General features: G+C 40.8%; 3 protein-coding genes across 6 annotated transcripts in view; all 3 read right to left on the bottom strand.

Moving 5' to 3' along the window:
- Positions 1 to 3596, bottom strand: part of plekhm2 (pleckstrin homology and RUN domain containing M2) — a 17753-nt gene extending 14157 nt beyond the window's left edge. For 3 of the 4 annotated variants that reach the window (XM_023407864.2, XM_023407865.2, XM_023407866.2), the window contains exons 1-4: positions 2979 to 3595; positions 785 to 891; positions 368 to 477; positions 186 to 285 (exon numbers count right to left, since the gene is read on the bottom strand). In XM_023407864.2, the coding sequence (XP_023263632.1) occupies positions 186 to 285; positions 368 to 477; positions 785 to 891; positions 2979 to 3038 (377 nt within the window). In that variant the 5' untranslated portion in view covers positions 3039 to 3595. Of the gene's footprint in view, positions 1 to 185; positions 286 to 367; positions 478 to 784; positions 892 to 2978 lie in introns of all 4 variants that reach the window. The other variant, XM_087174414.1, reaches the window with a different exon arrangement.
- A 1039-nt stretch (positions 3597 to 4635) lies between these two features.
- On the bottom strand, positions 4636 to 8955 carry ddost (dolichyl-diphosphooligosaccharide--protein glycosyltransferase subunit (non-catalytic)). The gene is made up of 11 exons (XM_087174415.1): positions 8694 to 8955; positions 7877 to 7987; positions 7684 to 7770; positions 7486 to 7589; positions 7300 to 7394; positions 6878 to 6971; positions 6515 to 6663; positions 6012 to 6159; positions 5783 to 5903; positions 5590 to 5691; positions 4636 to 5323 (listed from the first exon to the last, which is right to left on the bottom strand). Exons 1-11 carry the CDS (start codon positions 8926 to 8928, stop codon positions 5169 to 5171), a joined length of 1401 nt encoding a protein of 466 aa, XP_087030541.1. The 5' UTR covers positions 8929 to 8955; the 3' UTR covers positions 4636 to 5168.
- A 439-nt stretch (positions 8956 to 9394) lies between these two features.
- Positions 9395 to 17855, bottom strand: part of zbtb17 (zinc finger and BTB domain containing 17) — a 9572-nt gene continuing 1111 nt past the window's right edge. Inside the window, exons 2-13 of the mRNA XM_023407846.2 lie at positions 17511 to 17843; positions 17302 to 17391; positions 15953 to 16257; positions 15561 to 15703; positions 15155 to 15455; positions 14883 to 14970; positions 12723 to 12839; positions 12515 to 12635; positions 12079 to 12209; positions 11252 to 11515; positions 11017 to 11106; positions 9395 to 10603 (exon numbers count right to left, since the gene is read on the bottom strand). Coding sequence (XP_023263614.1) covers positions 10380 to 10603; positions 11017 to 11106; positions 11252 to 11515; positions 12079 to 12209; positions 12515 to 12635; positions 12723 to 12839; positions 14883 to 14970; positions 15155 to 15455; positions 15561 to 15703; positions 15953 to 16257; positions 17302 to 17391; positions 17511 to 17843 — 2207 coding nt within the window. The 3' untranslated portion in view covers positions 9395 to 10379. The remainder of the gene's footprint in view (positions 10604 to 11016; positions 11107 to 11251; positions 11516 to 12078; positions 12210 to 12514; positions 12636 to 12722; positions 12840 to 14882; positions 14971 to 15154; positions 15456 to 15560; positions 15704 to 15952; positions 16258 to 17301; positions 17392 to 17510; positions 17844 to 17855) is intronic.

Here is a 17855-nt window from a genome sequence, read left to right as displayed (position 1 = left end):
ACACACACACACACACACACACACACACACACACACACTTTGCCACTGACTCTTACCCCCCCCCCGGATAGCATGCCTCCACTGCTGAAAAAAATCCTAGAGGAAACACTGCTTGATCACTTTGAAAGTCTGAGGTTCGACCTTTCTTTCCAGGTAATCAAGATCAGGATAAACAGACGACTTACTTGAAATAATACTTCTGCAGTAATCCTTGGTTCTCCTGGAAGAGGCGCAGGTAGCTCTCTAAAGAGCTCTCACTCAGTGCCAGGTATAACCACGCACGACCTGCACAGAACAGAGAGGACTTCTTTTCTATAGGTATACTGTGCACGTGAGTGTGTTCGACTGAATGAGAGAGATGTCTCACTTCGACCGAGGTTGGTTGCTATGTGCTGAAGCTCATCTATCTGGCGGACAGCCTCTCTCCTGGTGAAGTGGAGGACGAGGACCCAGTAGCCTGAGGAGATGTCCTGCAGCCTGCAGTGTTGAAAACAATGAAAAGAGCAGTGGAGCGAATGCACTGGAACTAAATTCATCCACACCTTGATCAATTATTTGTAGCTTGAGTCTAAACACTGTAAAAATCCCCCAAAAAGCATGTGTTGTGAGAATTAACATGGAGGAACATGAGGCTTGTGTATATGCTGAAAATGGAAGAATAACAGTTACAAAAGGGACTTTCAGCATGACAAAAAAAAAAAAAACACACAACAGATCAGATTACTACTTGGACTCTGCACCTTTCCCTCTCCAGTGTGCACTCTACTCTCAGTAAGCCTCTTACCCATACAGCAGAGCATGGTCAAGGTGTTCACACAGGCGCTGCAGGACCCGGTCGTGGTTTCTGATGGCTGGAGTCTCATCTTCACAGGCCGCAAAGTAACTCTGCAACTGCAGAAAGACATGATTTCTCTCCTATTTGTTTCACCGGGGGAAGGACACTTTTACACCAACTTACAAAGTTGCTACGACATCTCTTAAGTTGCAACGACAGATACAATTTTCAAATTATACTCATTATGGTATTTATTATAGACTGTGAGGTTGGACTCATTATGACTGGTTGCAGAGGAATATATTTATTATCATTTTTATTATTGCATTAACATGAAACTAGCTCCAACATAAAACATAGGTTGCAATTTACTGTTATGTGCACCATTACCTCTATTACGCTCTTATTCGCAGATGCTCAGCCAATATGGCATGGTAAATTGCTCTCAGAGGAAGTTGGTGAAAGAGCTTTTAAAAGCATGCAAATGTGGATATTATGAAATCACTTTAATGCAAACAAGCCAGTAATGGGAGTTCTCTATTACCCGTAATGAATTAATAACATGATTATTGAGTCATCTCATTGTTTTGTAATCCAGCACACAGGATATGAAACAGAACATATACGATAAATAAACAACCACACAGCGCACAGTACAGCAGGACAATGATCCTACAGTAAAACATAAAGTCAAAGTAACAAAGGAATTTAGGGCCGAGCAGTGGAATGCTACTGACCTAATCCAAATGAGTGTGTTTGACTGCTGTGATTCCAGAGCTTGTGCACCTTGTATTTCAGTTTTACAAGAAACCAATGAAACATGCAGTAAGTGAAGTTTGCTGCAACACAGGTCTGAGAGAGCATCACCAGAAAATGATGATGATGTCTGTGGGTTGGAGACTTAAACCAAGTATTTTCAAGTATTTTTGGTCCCATCAATTTGGAAGACTACATATTAAAGGGGCTACAATTCCTATGTTGTTGATCTGATGCAGATATGATTAATAATCAAAAGGTGACACTTTTATCCTTCTAGAGTCATTGTTTTATTTCAAACCCAGTGTGCTGGCATACAGAGCAAAAGCAACACAAAACGTGCTGCAGTCTCAACATTTTCTCTTCTGAATGCACTACACTAGTAGGTATCTTATTGGAAGACTAAATTTCTACTGACTGCTCTACTAAAAAGGTATCATTTGCAGATGATGCTAAATGCGTGCCATTGTGGTCCCCTCTACTTCACTGACCTGCAGAGCGTTCTTCAACTTTAACCTAATACAGAGTGCTGAAGCGTGAGCAGCCCAAGTGTAGGTCAGAGCTTTGACCCAAACAGAGAGAATTTGTGTCCTGTGACCATCTCCACATGACTAAGCAATGTTTGTCTGAGATAAACACTGTACACTGTCTAGGAAGCTTGAGGCGTAACACTTCATAAACACTTGCTGTCATTACAATCAAAGACATAATATGGTTAATTGACCTAAAAAACAAACTTAGATAAAACTTGCAGATTATGGATGTAGGACACACACTCTGGGCTTGCTGCATTAAACACACTAAGATGGTGCTTTCTAATGCAATCATCTGATTATGGGTCTGGTAGAGTTGTAACGGGAAATAACTGAGAAAAATTATATGAGAAAGGCCACGCAGTTGTGGAGAGTGAATGTATAAACATGCATGTAGGAGGAGGAAGATGCAATGCTGTCTGTCAGGTTGTGATAGAGGTGGTTTCACAACGCCAGACATTATTTGCACATAAAGATCTAAAATATTTCACAGGTTGAATGGAAATTTGGAGCAAAGATCTACCGCTAACCCTGATGTTGCAATAATATGTGTCCATTTTATGGCTGCAGGTGTGTTAACAACACATTCCGCAGTGAGCAAACACAGGGGCTTGGTGTTACTACTGTTCACCATGGTGAAAAAGACAAAGTAGAACATGACAACAGATATCTGGAGCTTTGAAAATTAAAGTGAATTGAGATATTATAGGGAATAATCAATACTTTGATTGTATCAGAAAGGGCAAGGCCCTTCCTTGACAGTGAGCTGGTTATGCCCCCCCTCCCGACTTGAAAGTTGCCCTTTTTGGCAGACAAAAGATTGACCTAATGTTAGCTACAGTAACTTAATCACGTGAAAATGGTTAAATCCTGTGACAATATAAAAGTGTGCTGACCAATGGGGCAGCGCTTACCTTCTTGACAGACAGGGAGATGTTTTCCAATATACGATCCTTTACTTTCAGTTGATCCATCACTGGTCTGTTGGCAGCTTACAGCAGGTTGTCAGCTGACTCCCGAAGCAGAGCTCTTGTTTTGCTAATGCTAACGCCGCCCGCCTTAGCTAGCTAACATGATCTTGTCCTCCAGTGCAGCTGGCTCCCAAACTAACGACAGGGCTAAAGCTGTCAACTGTACACACTGATCTTTTCTAACAGCGCTGTTAGTGTTAGCTCACAACTTTCATGTTAACGCCTTGCAAGCAGCGTGATATGTCGACCGCTGTCAACGGCTCCGGTTAGCCAAGTAATGTTTGCCTAGCTTCGCGTTAGCTGTAGCCACTTGACTTTTTTTCTTAAACGTTACTCAAGCCGGGGGTGGCTAGCAACTTTTAGAATCCAAACATGGGTAAATTTTAGCGGCAGTTTTATATTCCATACTCTCCGTTTGAGTCCTCTGGTTAGCTGTCTTGAATTACTTTAAGTTAGCTTTTCGCGAATTTGCCTAAATAGCGAATTACATCAAACTTTTTGTGCTACTAACCTAAATGCTCTAGACTGAACCCCTTCAGTCAATGGGCTACGTCATCACTAGCCGTTGTACGCCTCATTAACGTGTAGGAGGACACAGATATTAACCGTCATGTTCCTTTAAGATTCTGCATCACAAACAAAAGTTGAGAAATACATCTGAAAATATCATATAAAAATTAATCCAACAATGATTTACGAAAATTGATAACAAATGTACTTTTTGTAAGACTGAACATGAAAGCATAATTCATTTGTTCTACGGTTGCTCATATTGTACTACATTCTGGAAAGACTCTGAAATTTACATATCACGCAAAACATCACGTGTCATCAACATTGGACAGAAAATTATTTTCACATATTTTGTTTGTAAAGATAACAATTTATGCAATATTAACCTCCTCATTTTACTAGGAAAATGTCATATTCATAAGGCGAAATATCTTAAATAAATTCCCTCATTTAAACTGTTTCTATTTGATCTTGAACGTTACTTTGATTCTCCATTACTTTGAGATGTCCAGGTCAGCAGTTAATAGGCTATCTATTCTGAAATGTTTGTCTGAAGATGTCTGTCACTTAAAATACGTATTTGTCCTTTTTAAAATGTATGTAAATTTTTCTTTACAAAAATTTTCTTAAAATATATAAAAATAATCATCTTTTTTTGTTGGAATTTGATTTGTTTCTTTTGTTTAATGACTGTCATGCCCAAGACTGTTTTAACTTAATTTACTCTTAAATAAATCTTTTTGAATTGGTTCATGCTGTCCGTTCATTCAGATTGACTACAAAGAACGACAGAGGAATGGTGTATAGATCTATGGCCTCAAAAGTCACTAAAAATCAAAATTAAGTCATGCTGTATAATTATACTAAATTTGTTATTTTTAAAAGCTGATACAGATTTAAATGACCATATTTTCATACTGGGTCTGGCGTAACTAGTGTCCAGATCAACACCTTAGTCTCCGTGACCGTACGTCACAATATTCAATATTCAAAATGAATGTTTTAGGTCTATGAGACTGCTTTAAATGCATTGTGAAAAATCACACCATTATGTCATGTCATAAAAATGGCAGGGGTTTCTATTAAGTGGAATGTCAGTATTTTATTGTTAAGATGACTCCAGCTTTTTTTGGAAACACATTAAAGTCTTATCAAAAACAAAACAAAAACAAAAACTGTTGGCATATTCAGTGCATGTCGTTTCCACAATAACGTTTCCTGATTGAGAAAATATGGGTCAAATTTTTAAGATGGATTTCTTTCATGTTCCAAGGCAAGTGCTCTACTTAGGAGATCATTTTATCAAATGTAAAGCAACTTTATACAAACACTGACGGACTTCAGAACATATACAGATGTTTTAGTGATGTCAAAGTTGGGAAGGAAAAAAAAAAAATTAAAAAAAAAAAGCAACCACTGTATTGCATTACAGTCAGCACCCCCTTTTGTCCTCGAGACCCCGATTAGTTGAGAGACCCAATAACCGAACAGAAACTGTATTTTTAATGGAGGACTGCTGTCCAAGTCCCTGCGTGAAGATTCAAGACATTCAATTTCTACTCTTCACACCACAAGTTCAAATTTTATAATCTCCTTTTCCCCCTTCCCTGTTTGTCTGCATTAGTCTGACTTCTCCTTCTCTTTCATGTGCAGGAAGACAATGCTGAAGACAAAGAGCCCCGACATCATAGAGAAGACGCTGGCGTAGTATGGGAAGGCTGAGGGGATGAAGCGCTCGTACTGAGTGTGCTGCAGGGGACGCACCGATACCTGTGGTAAAGAAAAGCAGTTGTAGAAATTAGCCCACCATTCATTCATGTGTCTATTATCAACAAGGGCAAAACTCTTAGATAATACACCACGGTTTTAGGAGCTTGTCCTAAGGGTCAGCTTAACTGCACAGTGATGGGTGCACAGAAAATATCCACACTTCACCACAGAATATGTTGAGCAGAAGGCAACTAGGATATTAAGCGTGGTAAAAAAAAATATATGTTGATAAGCCCAGGTGAGGTCGAACAGTCTGATGAACTTGCCTGAGTGGAGGAGTAGAGGTGTGTGTACCCCAGTCGGTTGTAGTCCACCTTGAACTGGAAGACTCCGTACACATCAGGCAGTTTGAACTGGACGCTGTATTTACCTCCTAGCAGAGATACGACACAGTTTTTAATAGTGGACACAGTTTATGACAGCGAAGGTGTGTTTTAAATAAGTTAACAAGAACAGAAACGCACCATTTTTCTTGAGGTAAGTCCTGACGAAGGGATCGATCCTCACAAACTCCAGCTGAATATCATCTCCATCGAAGGGGACCCAGCGGCCCTCGGACAACATCTCGATGACGATGCTGTATTCCTGCATGGGAACGTTTTACAATGATTGAGATGTACAAGTACAACACTCCTCATTCAGGCTAAAAAAAACAAACACCTTCAGGGTGATGACTGTTCACATGAAACTCACCACAAGGTCAGTGATGGTGTATGCTGCTGGGGGAGTGTTCTCTCCCACAGGATGATGGGTAACAGCTCCCACTCTGAGGACTCCGGCCTCCTTGAACACCCAACGGGACAGAGCCTCGGCGAGCTCCATGTTCCCGGTCTGCTTGTGCCTGACAAAGACCACAACAAGGAGAAGAGGGCTTTAACCACCGTGGACTGTAACCTGGACAATCAGCCTCTGATGGGATGCAGTTTATTTGATCAATTATAATGTAAGTTCTGTAATCAATGTTTTTATTGTTTGTCAACAGGAGGATAAGAGTCCATTTCCCCCCTTTCCTTCTTTGGTGTTGCTTGAGAAGTTTCCATTTGAACATGCAAAGGTCTAAATTTTAAAATGCTGCTATTAAGCAAAAAAAATATCAGCAAACTGCCCAACTGTCATTGCAGTCACATATTACAGTTTTGGTTTTTGTTAAGTAGAGACTGTAATAGTATCCAGGGGTGTGATGCACAGTGGCTCACCTCTGGGACCCGGGTGTGGCCTTCTGCACAGCAGAGTTGAAGAAGGCGTCGCTGAAGAAGTCCAGGGAGCCACTGAAAACCACTCTGGCATTGTTCCTGGCCTGGAGGCCAGCAATCAGCAGGGTGTTCTTGCCAACAGCATGTGGATACTGGAGAAGTGAAAATGAATTATTAGGTATAGGTAAAGTAAGTGATGTTAAATCTTCTTCTTTAATACAGTGAGGTGATGACAGCAAATAAGATGCTATTAAACAAGCTCAGGACAGAAGAAGATCTATATACTATATGGATACCACTTTTCTTCTGGATTAAACTTGTTCTAAATTCACAATCTGTTATTTCTGATGATGTCAGTGATGTTACCTGAGAGATGGGTCTGTCAGGGAAAAAGGAGTAAGAGGTGGAAGAGCCAGTGAGGATGTCCAGGACAAGAGGGTTGTCTGGGTCTGCCACCATGCTGGAAGAGAGGGCGGCATGTTTAGAAAAGTGTTCCTCTGGTTTGCATTGTGGCGAGTCATACATTTAACCTTTGAACATTAATAAACAGGTGCAACATCAAACGCCGTCCTTCAAAAGTCTCTGTTACAGCCTAGCACAGTAAAGTTAACCTAGTGAGGTGCTGCTCAAAGTAAAAAGTAAAATTTGTAAACAAGTAAAACAGTGATTCATTATTGCTAGAAATCTCAGCACCCTCCCAAATTCAGTATATTATAGTCATTTAGTGCTGCACGTGTTACAGATGACACTTGGATGTTCCAATTTAAACTTCATTTAGTTGTGCTTACCCAACACCCTTGAATAAAACTGGTTTATTGGTGGGTTTGCCGACAATAGTGGGAGCTTTCAGCAGGTTCTCTGGGTCAGCGACAATCAGGGTGTGCTGCAGACAAGAGACAATGTAAATAACAATGTTAAGTTCTTAAAACTGGATTTGTGAAACAAAGTTCCTGTGCCCATAGATTTCTGTTTACCTCTCCAGGATCAGACACGTCGTAGTTGTGATGGTCAATGACAGCAGTCTTCTCCTCATCAAACTCAATGCCACACTCACTGCCCAGCTCCCTCAGAGGGTCACCTATGTAACAAGAGAAAAGCATTAATATATGACAATATTCCAGTATTTCCAATGATGCAATATTGGAGCAAAAAGCTGTTAGAAACCAACTGACCGATATCTGAACTAGCAGCAACCAGGACATTGCCTCCACCGTCAATGAAGGATGTAATAGTCTCCACATTTATATTTCCTCCAAAGTCTGCAGGTGACCACAAAGAATACATTTTACAGATTGCTTCAGCAAGGGCAAACACAAGCCATAAAACTGATTAACTCCATTCTGAATTTAAAAGAGTGAAATTTACCTTCAACTGAAGGCGCGAAGATGATTAAATGGTCATACAGGAACTGGCCGTATTTGATCAGAGAGAGGGAGGGATCATCAGCTGTCTTGAATGTGACGTCAAAGCCGCGATCTGAAAAGGAGAGGCACATTATCAGCGGCACTAAAACAGTGACAGACTTATGCATCTCTGCAGTAACCTGAACGATGTTAAAGTTTCAAAGGATTGCTAACCTCTGCACTATAACTCGAAAGCTATAAGACCATTATATACCACTGAGGGTATCTTTAAGGCGAATTTTCTGAAGTTGCATTAGCAAGCCCACATAATCATTAATTCAGAATAACATGGTAACATCCTGTTAACAACCTAATTATTATAGTAGTACTCTCGATCACTTGCATCGGGCATAAGTGGATCTTTGGTTAAGGGTAACCGCCAAATTGATCATAAAATATTAAGTTCGTCTAAAATTATGATCTTTACTAGAGGTAAAGTTTACTCTAGTTTACTAGAGGTATGCCGAAATGAAGAGCGTCCCCGAATCGATTCAGTGCAGTATAAGTAAAGATTACAAAGTATAAAAAGTATCTTAGTAAGTTAAAAATAAGTTAAAACTGCCAGAGACTTTAATAAAGTTTGGAGAGGTATAGCTAACATAGCACAGCTAAGCTAGCATTAGCAGCGTTTCTGTGTAGCGTGAAGCTAACGTCTACAAAACCAAGTCCCAACGGCTCTATATTCCCTACCAGAGACATTTTAGCATTACAATCGGGATCTATAACACTATACAAGAAGGTATTTATAGGTTAAAGATAAGCATGCATCTCGTTCTTACCTGCCAGACTGCGGAAGAACATTGAATGGGTGTCTCTGATGTTGAGGTTGTCCAGCAGAACCAACGTCTTTCCGTCGGCCAGAGCACAATGCAACATGGAGGCTAATGACAGGAATAAAAGGACATTGTTGTCCAGAAGTCTAAACCTCCTCTGGGTCATCGTTGCGGTCCGTTTTTTGGACGATGATACAGAACCGGTCCGGTTTGTCTGCACGACTGCTGTCAGCGACGCCATTTTTGCTGCAGAAGTGGACGTCAGCTTAGCAGACGAGTTAACTTTGACCCCGTGATCTAGCCAATCACAGAGAGGAACGCGTCACCCCCCCGACTGCGATTCCACCAATGGGGTGAAAGATTTATTGTAAGACTGACAATCACGGAAGTCTCAACCTTATTTATTGAATTATAACCAGGGCCAGCAATTCTGACTTTAAAACAGTTGAGTTAGATTTTCTAAATAATTTTAAAATATAATTCATGCACGTTTGTTTATGCTTATCTAATTTGAAACAAGTTATTATGCTATATTTTTGTTAAATGCCTAATTTTTCCTAATTGAATTTATATATCTTATTACTTTATGTGCCAGGAATGCACAATTCTTAATCCCATGATATTCTAGGAATTTCCTGAGCAATGTAAGGAAAAATCAACAGTCTATTGTTTTTTATTAAAAAAACAACAGCGTAACACAAGACAGGTCAGACTGTGATGATTCTTTATTGATCCGTTGATGACTACCAGTGTGTCTATGTAACTGATATTTAATCGAGCATCTTGCAGGTGTTAATATAAACAGACAAAATACTTCATACCAGTGTGATCAGTTTACTGCAATAAAAACAAAAGCTGTCTTGCAATCATAGTAAAACTGAGAATTGTTGACCAGTTTGTTGTCACCACAAATATTTGTTTTTTTTATCAGAGGTAATAAGACTTAGAGGACACATCACAAATATACAAATATTACACATGCAAAGCATTTGCAGTGTTTGCCAGGACAAGAATAAATGGCATCCCACTTCTTAAATCTTTAGTACCCCTACATGTCTATGTAAATAATCTCTGTATAATGTGCTTTCCGTGAAAATACTTCTACTAAGTACAATAAAATATTTCCACTGTTTAAGGGGCATGTACATATTTCACCTGAGTGAAATGGAAAAATAACACAGAGTTCTTCAAGTTATATAAGGTAAGACTGAGTTGTGATGTTTTATACAAAGGACAATGCACAATCCTGCATTTCAGTCTAATAATAAACAAACTATACATAGTATAACCATCTCTGAAAGACTTCTTGACAATATTTACCAAATCAATGAATCTCGCCTGGTTTGCTGGAATTAGGACTGACTGCATAAAACATGATTTATGACTATAAATCCTAAAATGAAATTGTTTAAAAACTGTTGTGTTTTATGAATCCAGTTTAGGTAAAGTTTGGGAGGCTGAAACTCTGAGACCTCATCACCGACTCACTTTATTTCTTGCATTTCTTCCTCCTGTATAAATTAGATTTCTTTCACAAAAATATTTCTTACACTCTTCACAAATCTGCTCCACGACGCCTGACGTTCACATTCCAACTCCTCTTCTTTCTCCTCCTCCACCTCTGCTGTGTGGGTTTCCACTTCTCCATCCTCCCCCCCTCTGCTTCTCCCTTTCTGTCCTGGGCACGGCAGATCAGTTTTCCCCTTCCTGAATGACCTGCTCAGTTGTGGGTTGCCATGTTGTGGCGGTATCCCCCTCAGCAGTGGTAGCTGTGGTGTACTGGTAGAAGTCAGAATCTGCCTGAAACATGACCAAGGCCTGAGCTGTGTGGATGCGAACGTGCTGGGCCAGGGAGCTCGCATCCAAGAATTTATCACCACATGAATCACAAGCGTATAAGATCTGCGTGTTGGGGTCTGGGAACAGAAGAAGAGTTGACATTCATTCATATTTGTCATTGTGTTTTCAAATCTACATAATAATTCTACATTTCCACCTGGACTGTCTGACAACCTCCTTGTCTTTCAGTGGTTTGACTTAGAATGAAACTAAACACAGCAGGATAGTGAATAATACCATACTTAAATTTGTTACAAGTTATCACAACTGTACACTATTTATTTGTAGCATTCATTGATTACATATGTGTACATGCAGAATTTCTGTCAGTGTCATGTTTTAAAGAGGCTATTGTATTTCTGTTTCTTTCAACCCTACTGTTATATTTTAAATTCCCGAGCCCCTGTGATTTGCTGATTGCTTGTATTTTTTTCTAATAGTACAAAATTGTTCAAATACAGTTGTCTGAGTTCACAGAGTGAGTTTTTACCTGCTTCTTGCACTTTCTCTACGGCTTTGGTGATTTCAGCTTTCAAAGCCTCGGTCTCATCTGCCGACACTGAAGCCGCCACTGGAACTACTGTGAACGGACACATGACACGAGGTAAACAAACACCTACCGATGCCTGAGCCCTTTCACCCCCCCCCCATGCTTCTTTTATTATTATCTGCAGCATTCATCAGGTCCTTGTCAGGATATTGACATTTTGAGGATGCTGTCTGACCTGTCAGCTGAGCTACGGCACTGCCTGCCAGGGCCTCGGTTGCCAGGGTGACGATGTCCTCCGTGGTTACGGTAACTATGTTGATTTCGTTGTCAGAGGTGGCCGTGCCTGCGCACACATCAGCCCCCTCGTCCGCGCTGCCCCCGGCTACGACCAGCCGCTTCATGCCGGCCTTGCCGTGGTGGACGGTCTTGACGTGGGAGCGGAGGTTGTCCACACGGTTGAACCCTCGGCCGCATTTATCACACAGGAAAGGTTTCTCCCCTGAGGGAGCAGGAGAGAACCGAAGATTTAAGGATGGAAGCTCTGAGTTCATCTGGATGCACAGAGATAAGGTGGATTGGGAAAATGTTAATGCAGCTGTTACAAATATTTTGGGATACGAAATTCCAAATAGTAGTCCTGCGTTGTGTCTTGGGAACAATAAAAGTACCGTGATGAGATAAGATCTCTACCTGACGGCAGTTCTACTCGCAGCAGGTAAGAAAGCTGTTATCAGAAACTGGCTGAATGTAAACGCTCCACATCAGGAACAGTGGCTGCAAACTGTCCAAGACATTTTCATCATGGAGAAGTCGACATATGTTTTGAGAGAATACGTTTAAAAAGAACTGGGGAAAATGGACCATTTATATGAGACACAAAACAGACCCAATTAATATCTAATTTAAATTGTTCCATGAATATTGAGATATTTCCAAACTCCACTGTTATTTTATTTTGTATTTGGTTGTGTATATGTGTGTATATTATTGTGAAAACTCAATGAAGATTTAAGTGTAAAAAAAAAAAAAAAAGAAAGTCAGCCATAGTCAGTTTGTCCTCACCTGTGTGTATGATGATGTGCTTCGACAGGTCTCCCACATTGACAAATGCTTTGTTGCACATCTGACACTTGTGTGGACGGACGTTGTCATGGTGCCGAATGTGATTGGCCAGTTGACTGGATTGCACAAACCTGTCCAGAGAGATACATCATCTGGTTTCCTGTATCATTGTATTTAAAGTGTCAGTTCTCACTTACTTCACGTATCTAGTAGTTTATGTTTAGAATTTCATGTCAGTACAAAACTGTAATTTAAACAAACACTCCCCTCCTGCAGATACATGTGATCTGTGTTTCCCCTTGAGTCAAACTTTTAACCAACGCGTTCTCACATATTTCCAGATCTCGTCTTTGGATGACCTCAGGTTATGTTTCCATGGCACAAGTGAGTTTGAAAAATGAGCCTATTATTACAGTATCACTGTATCTGCTCTCACCTTTTGCCGCAGCGATCACACACATAAGGCTTCTCTCCCGTGTGCTGGCGGACGTGAGCGATAAGCGAGCTGGCCTGGGTGAAGGCTTTGCCGCAGATAAGACAGACGCAGGGCTTCTCTCCTGCAACACATTGGTTATAGTCTCATCACGGCGGCATGTGGATGATATCACTGTGTGTTGCTGTCGGTCTGACTGTGCGGGGCGTACCTGTGTGGATGCGTTCATGTCGCTGCAGAGCTCCGGGGTCGCTGAAAGCTCTCTGACAGTGAACGCAGACATACGGTTTCTCCCCGCTGTGAACCCGCAGGTGTCTCTTCAGATTTCCTAAAAAAAAAAGCAGACATCATCAGAGGTCAGAGGTCAAAGGTCAGACCAAGTGACTCAAAGCAAAGAAACAACTCACTTTTCAGTTTTTAAAGCTCCAAGCTACATATCAGAACTGCCGCGCTTCTGCCATCACGCCCCCCCGGCTTTGGAACGACCTGCCCGAGGAGATAAGGCGTGCAGAATCTGTGACTTCCTTTAAGTCACTTCTTAAAACTCACTTTTACAGACTTGCTTTTATGTGATGTCGTCTTCTTATTGTCTTTCTATCATCCTTTATTTCTTAGACTATCATTTTTTTTAAAATTACTTTCCTAATTGCTTTAGTTCCCTAACATCCTCAACTTCTTTGTATTGCTTTTATTTCCTTTTATTGTTTTATGGTTTTCATTTATCCTTATCATCTTTATTTCATTCCTTATTGTTTTATCTCTTTACAAATGTTTTTAGTTTCTTTTATTTTTATTTTCTTTATCGATCCTTTGCCTTATTTTATTGCATTTTATTTTTATCTCATTCTGTTGCTTTATATTGTTTTAGTGCCAATACCTTGTTTTATTATTCCTATTCCCTTTCCCTGCTGACATCATCTTACATCTGACTTTGATCCTCCTGTTCTCAGGTCATGTTGTTGGGTTCTTGTTTTGCTTGCTCGGGTTCTTATGGAGTTTATATGTCGCTGTTGTTTTTTAGGGTTCTTCTGCCATTGTTCTCTTGTTTGTTTGTGCGTTTATGTCAAAGCACTTTGTAAACCCTCATTTTTAAAAGTGCTATATAAACTATTATTATTAATTATTATAATTATTAACTCCACAAGTCAACTTCCTCAAGATAAAACGCACAGTAAGTGAAAGCAGCAGGAACTGCTCCAGAAAAGAGGGTCTGAAATCCTCTGAATGGTAAATATAACACTAACATAGCCATGGCGTGATTATACTATAATTGATCATTATATTACACAGTAGCTTATATGTCATCAAAGAATCTAAAGTTGAAGCTCAGTCCGTGTGTCGGAGATGACTGTAAGTTAAATGTCAGTTACTGAGGACAAAGAATCCCCTTGTAGATTCCCACCCAGCACAAGATCTCACATGTCAGGTGTTTGGCTCAATACAACAGGCATCTGTATAAAGAGTGAACTGGAGCTCTGTTAACAATACTGGCAGCAGCTTATTAACTTTAACTGAAATCATGTGACGACAGTGAGGCTGCAACTAATAATTATTTTCATCATGAATTAATCTGTGGAATAAAAACATACACAACAGCCTTCACAAATCACTAATAACCAATAACGTTTTATTTATAGATTCAAATTAACTTTCTGCCGGTCAACCAATCAAATAATCTAATTGTACGAATAAAGTCCCAACTCAGAGTGAACCAGACAATTGTATCCGACACATTTAAAGGTTCAAGGACGATCAAGAAACATCAGCAGCAGCAGTTTCTGCATCTACCTTTTTATTTTACCTAGTAGAGTAGAACTCGAAGCAGAATTTAGTAAACATATTGTTTAAAGTATAAACTAAGCAAAGCATTAAATCTCCTTTTTAAGAATATGTTTCTGATTTGTTCTGTGCCGCCTGATTTAATGTCTGCTGTCACTGAACTGATCTTTACTGGTCCCACTTTAGTTCTGAGGGATCCACATGCCACCGGGACATTTCTTTGACAGGTACAAAGTCTCTATACTGAGAGGCTGAGAGACTTTCACCCGAAACTAGAATTACTGCCCCAAGGTTGTTTCCTCGCTGCCGAACAGCCAAGACCCAGGAAACACGGTCACAGTCTCTCCTTCCTGAGTTACAGCATTGAATAATGGCCAGAAGTGTTTTATGCAGAACATTATGATGTCACGGTGAAGCTGACCTTTGACCTTTTGGATGTACGATGTCATTACTTCATTTTATCCTTAAGTTGGGTCATAATTAGTTTATGAATTTGTGAGTTACGGCCGTAGACGTAAACTTACAAGTCAAGAATAACAGCAGAACAAAGCAGTTAATATATAATATATATATAAATATATAATATATATACCTGAAGTGGTGAACTGTTTGCCACACTCTTTGCACTTGAGAGGCCCGTCTGTAATGTGGATTTTTAAGTGAGCCTTCAGATTTCCCAGCTGAAGAGAAACACACAACAATCAGGAAAGGTTTGGTCACAAGCGAACGCACATGGGATGAAAAATTATTATTATTATAAAATTATTAAAAACACCTTTCAGAAAGTTCTGGAAAAGTTGTGTTTTATGAAGACAGGTGTAACTGCGGCTGGAAAGCTAAAACGTTCACAAACACGCCGTTTACCTGGTTGAAGCGTTTCTCGCAGTGTGGACACTTGTTGCCCTTCTCCGTGTCGTGCGTCTCCAGGTGTCGCATCTTGGCCGTGGGGTCAGAAAAGGCCTTCTCGCAGTAGTCGCAGTGATACGGCTTCTCGCCGCTGTGCACCAGCTGATGCCGCTTCAGGTTTCCGGATGTGGTGAAGAGCTTGCCGCACACGTCGCAGCTGTAGCGCGCCTCACCTGTGTGGCGTTTGCGGTGCAGGTTGAGCAGGCTGATCTGGCGGTAGCTCTTCCCGCAGGTGGAGCAGCAGTACGGCTTCAGAGGGCTGCGGGAGGAGACAGCAGCTCAAGGTTGAGACACAAAACCCGACAGAGCTCAGCGGCAGGTGTCAGGTGAGATAAACGTCTCTGAATAGAAACGAATGACTCACCTGTGTGTTTTCTCGTGGGCTTTACAGGCTGCTGGGTCAGAGAAAGCCTTGTTGCAGTCCCGACAGCTGAACGGCTTCTCTCCCGTGTGAATGCGCATGTGTCTCTTGAAATTACCAGTGTGGGTGAATTTCTTCCCACAGTCCTGGAGGAAAGAAAGAAAAACATGTCACGAAGAGTGAGCTGGCCGCCATTTTTAATAACAACATCAACAACCAACCAGAATCACTGGAGGTTCCTCGTTCCCATCAGCTTCGAGGCCTCAGCACTAAAGAGCTGAATGTACCTGATGCCTCACAAGTCAAAACACTAAATTAAAGACGTTACAAATTGTAAAACGTACTTTTATTTTATTTATTTATTTTCTTCCTCCCCTGGACACAAACTTTCTCACCTCACATTTGTGCGTCACGGAGCTGTAAGGCTTTGACTCGGAGCGGCTGCTCATCGACGCTGCCTGGGTTTGTCTCCCGTCTCTCTCGCCGCTGGAGTCACCTCCTCCCGCCTGCTGGCCGTCCTCGCCATCTTCCTCACCGGCCTCCTCTTCTTCATCTTCATCATCATCTTCATCATCATCAGTTCCCCCATCACCAGCCTCCCCAGAGTCTTCCTCCTCCTGGTCCTCGGCCACCTGAGCCGGCTCCGTCACCTTCTTCTCGGGTTTCGTCTTTGACGTGTCTTCATCCTCTGAGTCGTTGTCTGTGACGATGACGATGAGAGAAACAAACTGTTTAGTATCTTGACAACAGCAACTGCTCAAATAGAAAACCCTATGCAGAGTTCAGAAAGCCCCTTTGATGTGATTGATCATAAACTAACATGGAAACAACATATTGATCATATTAAAGAAAAAATATCCAAGTCAGTAGCAATTCTGTATAAATCTAGGGATATGTTAAATTACAAAGCCTTGTATTTAATTTACTGCTCACCTATACTTCCCTATATAACTTACTGTGCGGAAGTGTCTACCTTTAAAACGGGGTTAGCCATACCTATTATGGATAAGGCTGGTGACTATGATCACGCTCATCCAATGTTTCTACATTCTCATGCTATGAAATGTACTGATTCAGTTTATTATTTTAAAATAAAGTTCAGAGCTAAATTAATGTCACTTCCACACTGTGTGCAAAAGGTTTTTTCAGCACAAGAGAGCAAATATGATCTGAGAGCTGTTTGTGAGTTTACTGTACAATAAAGCTGTAAAAATTTCTATTGTTAAGGGTTAAATTATGGAATAATGTTAATATAAATTTACAAATGTGTTATTCGCTTTTGGCTTTCAAAAGAGTGGTCAACAGCTGTTTATGAGGGTTACAAGTGTGAACAATTTTATTTTATTTTTAGCGGGCAGCTTAAATTGATAAGAATATAGGTCGGCATATATAAAGTCGGTTGACTTAGTTTTTTGTGTTTTTTCTGTCTATATTGTTAATTTTTACTGGATTATATGTGATGACTGAATTAAAAATACTACTACTACTTTTAAAGCCATTAACATCTCACTGATAACTGATCAAATGCAGTGCTAGAAAATCCTGAATGTTTGTGTTTGATGATACTCGACACAGTTCGTAACCGGTGTAAAGTTTAGATAGACAGATATATACTTTATCTATCCCAGAGGGGAAATTCAAGTGACCAGCAGCTCATTAGTTATAATAACAGTTAATAATAAACAGGAATGGTTCAATAGTCCAGGTGTTTAAGGGGAAATGTGCTGTTCAGGCTGCAGCTCACCGGGTGGGAAGTTTCGTCGAGGAGGTTTTCTGATTCTTCTCCCTCGAGAGCTCATGTAGGACGAGCTGCCGCCAGATTTCAGCTGTGACTCTGTAAATCAAGAGAAAATATCTCCTTGTTTATTTGTCAAATAAAATGATCAACACATTTACAGACACTGAGGCATCAGGTGGGCCTTCAACACTTTGTTTCTCTAAATAAGGACTTACTGGGCGTATAGTCGGCGTCAGAGGGGTCGTCCTGAAATCCAGGTGCATCTTGTTCGGTGCTCCCTCCTTCCTTCTTTACAGGCGTCTTCTTCTGGGCAGAAAGGGGGCTGGTTTTGGGGGGTCGTCCTCGGCCTGAGTTGGTTCTGGCAGGGCTGGGCTGAGAAGCAGTCTCTTGTGTTTCGGCAGAGACGTCTTCCTTTACATTGTCCTGATTTTGTGTGGGCTCTTGATCTTCAGTTGGACCGTCAGAAGGAGGCTCCTCCACTTGTGATGGCACTTCTGCCAGGTCGCCCTCCAGCTCCTCTTTCTGCTCCTTTTCACCTGCTTTTTCTTCTGGTTTGTTCA

Source organism: Seriola lalandi, unplaced genomic scaffold (assembly GCF_002814215.2).
Source record: "Seriola lalandi dorsalis isolate HSWRI2012SDOR001 ecotype SW California unplaced genomic scaffold, Sedor1 jcf7180002054349, whole genome shotgun sequence".
Classification (NCBI taxonomy): domain Eukaryota; kingdom Metazoa; phylum Chordata; class Actinopteri; order Carangiformes; family Carangidae; genus Seriola; species Seriola lalandi.
This window is presented reverse-complemented; position numbering and strand designations above follow the sequence as displayed.

Coding starts and splice junctions, on each gene's coding strand:
- ddost (XM_087174415.1), bottom strand. CDS start 8,928: ATGGCGTCGCTGACAGCAGTCGTGCAGACAAACCGGACCGGTTCTGTA. Junction 7,590..7,683: donor TGCTGCTAGTTCAGATATCG/GTCAGTTGGTTT, acceptor CTTGTTACATAG/GTGACCCTCTGAGGGAGCTG. Junction 5,324..5,589: donor CACACACCTCTACTCCTCCA/CTCAGGCAAGTT, acceptor GCTTTTCTTTAC/CACAGGTATCGGTGCGTCCC.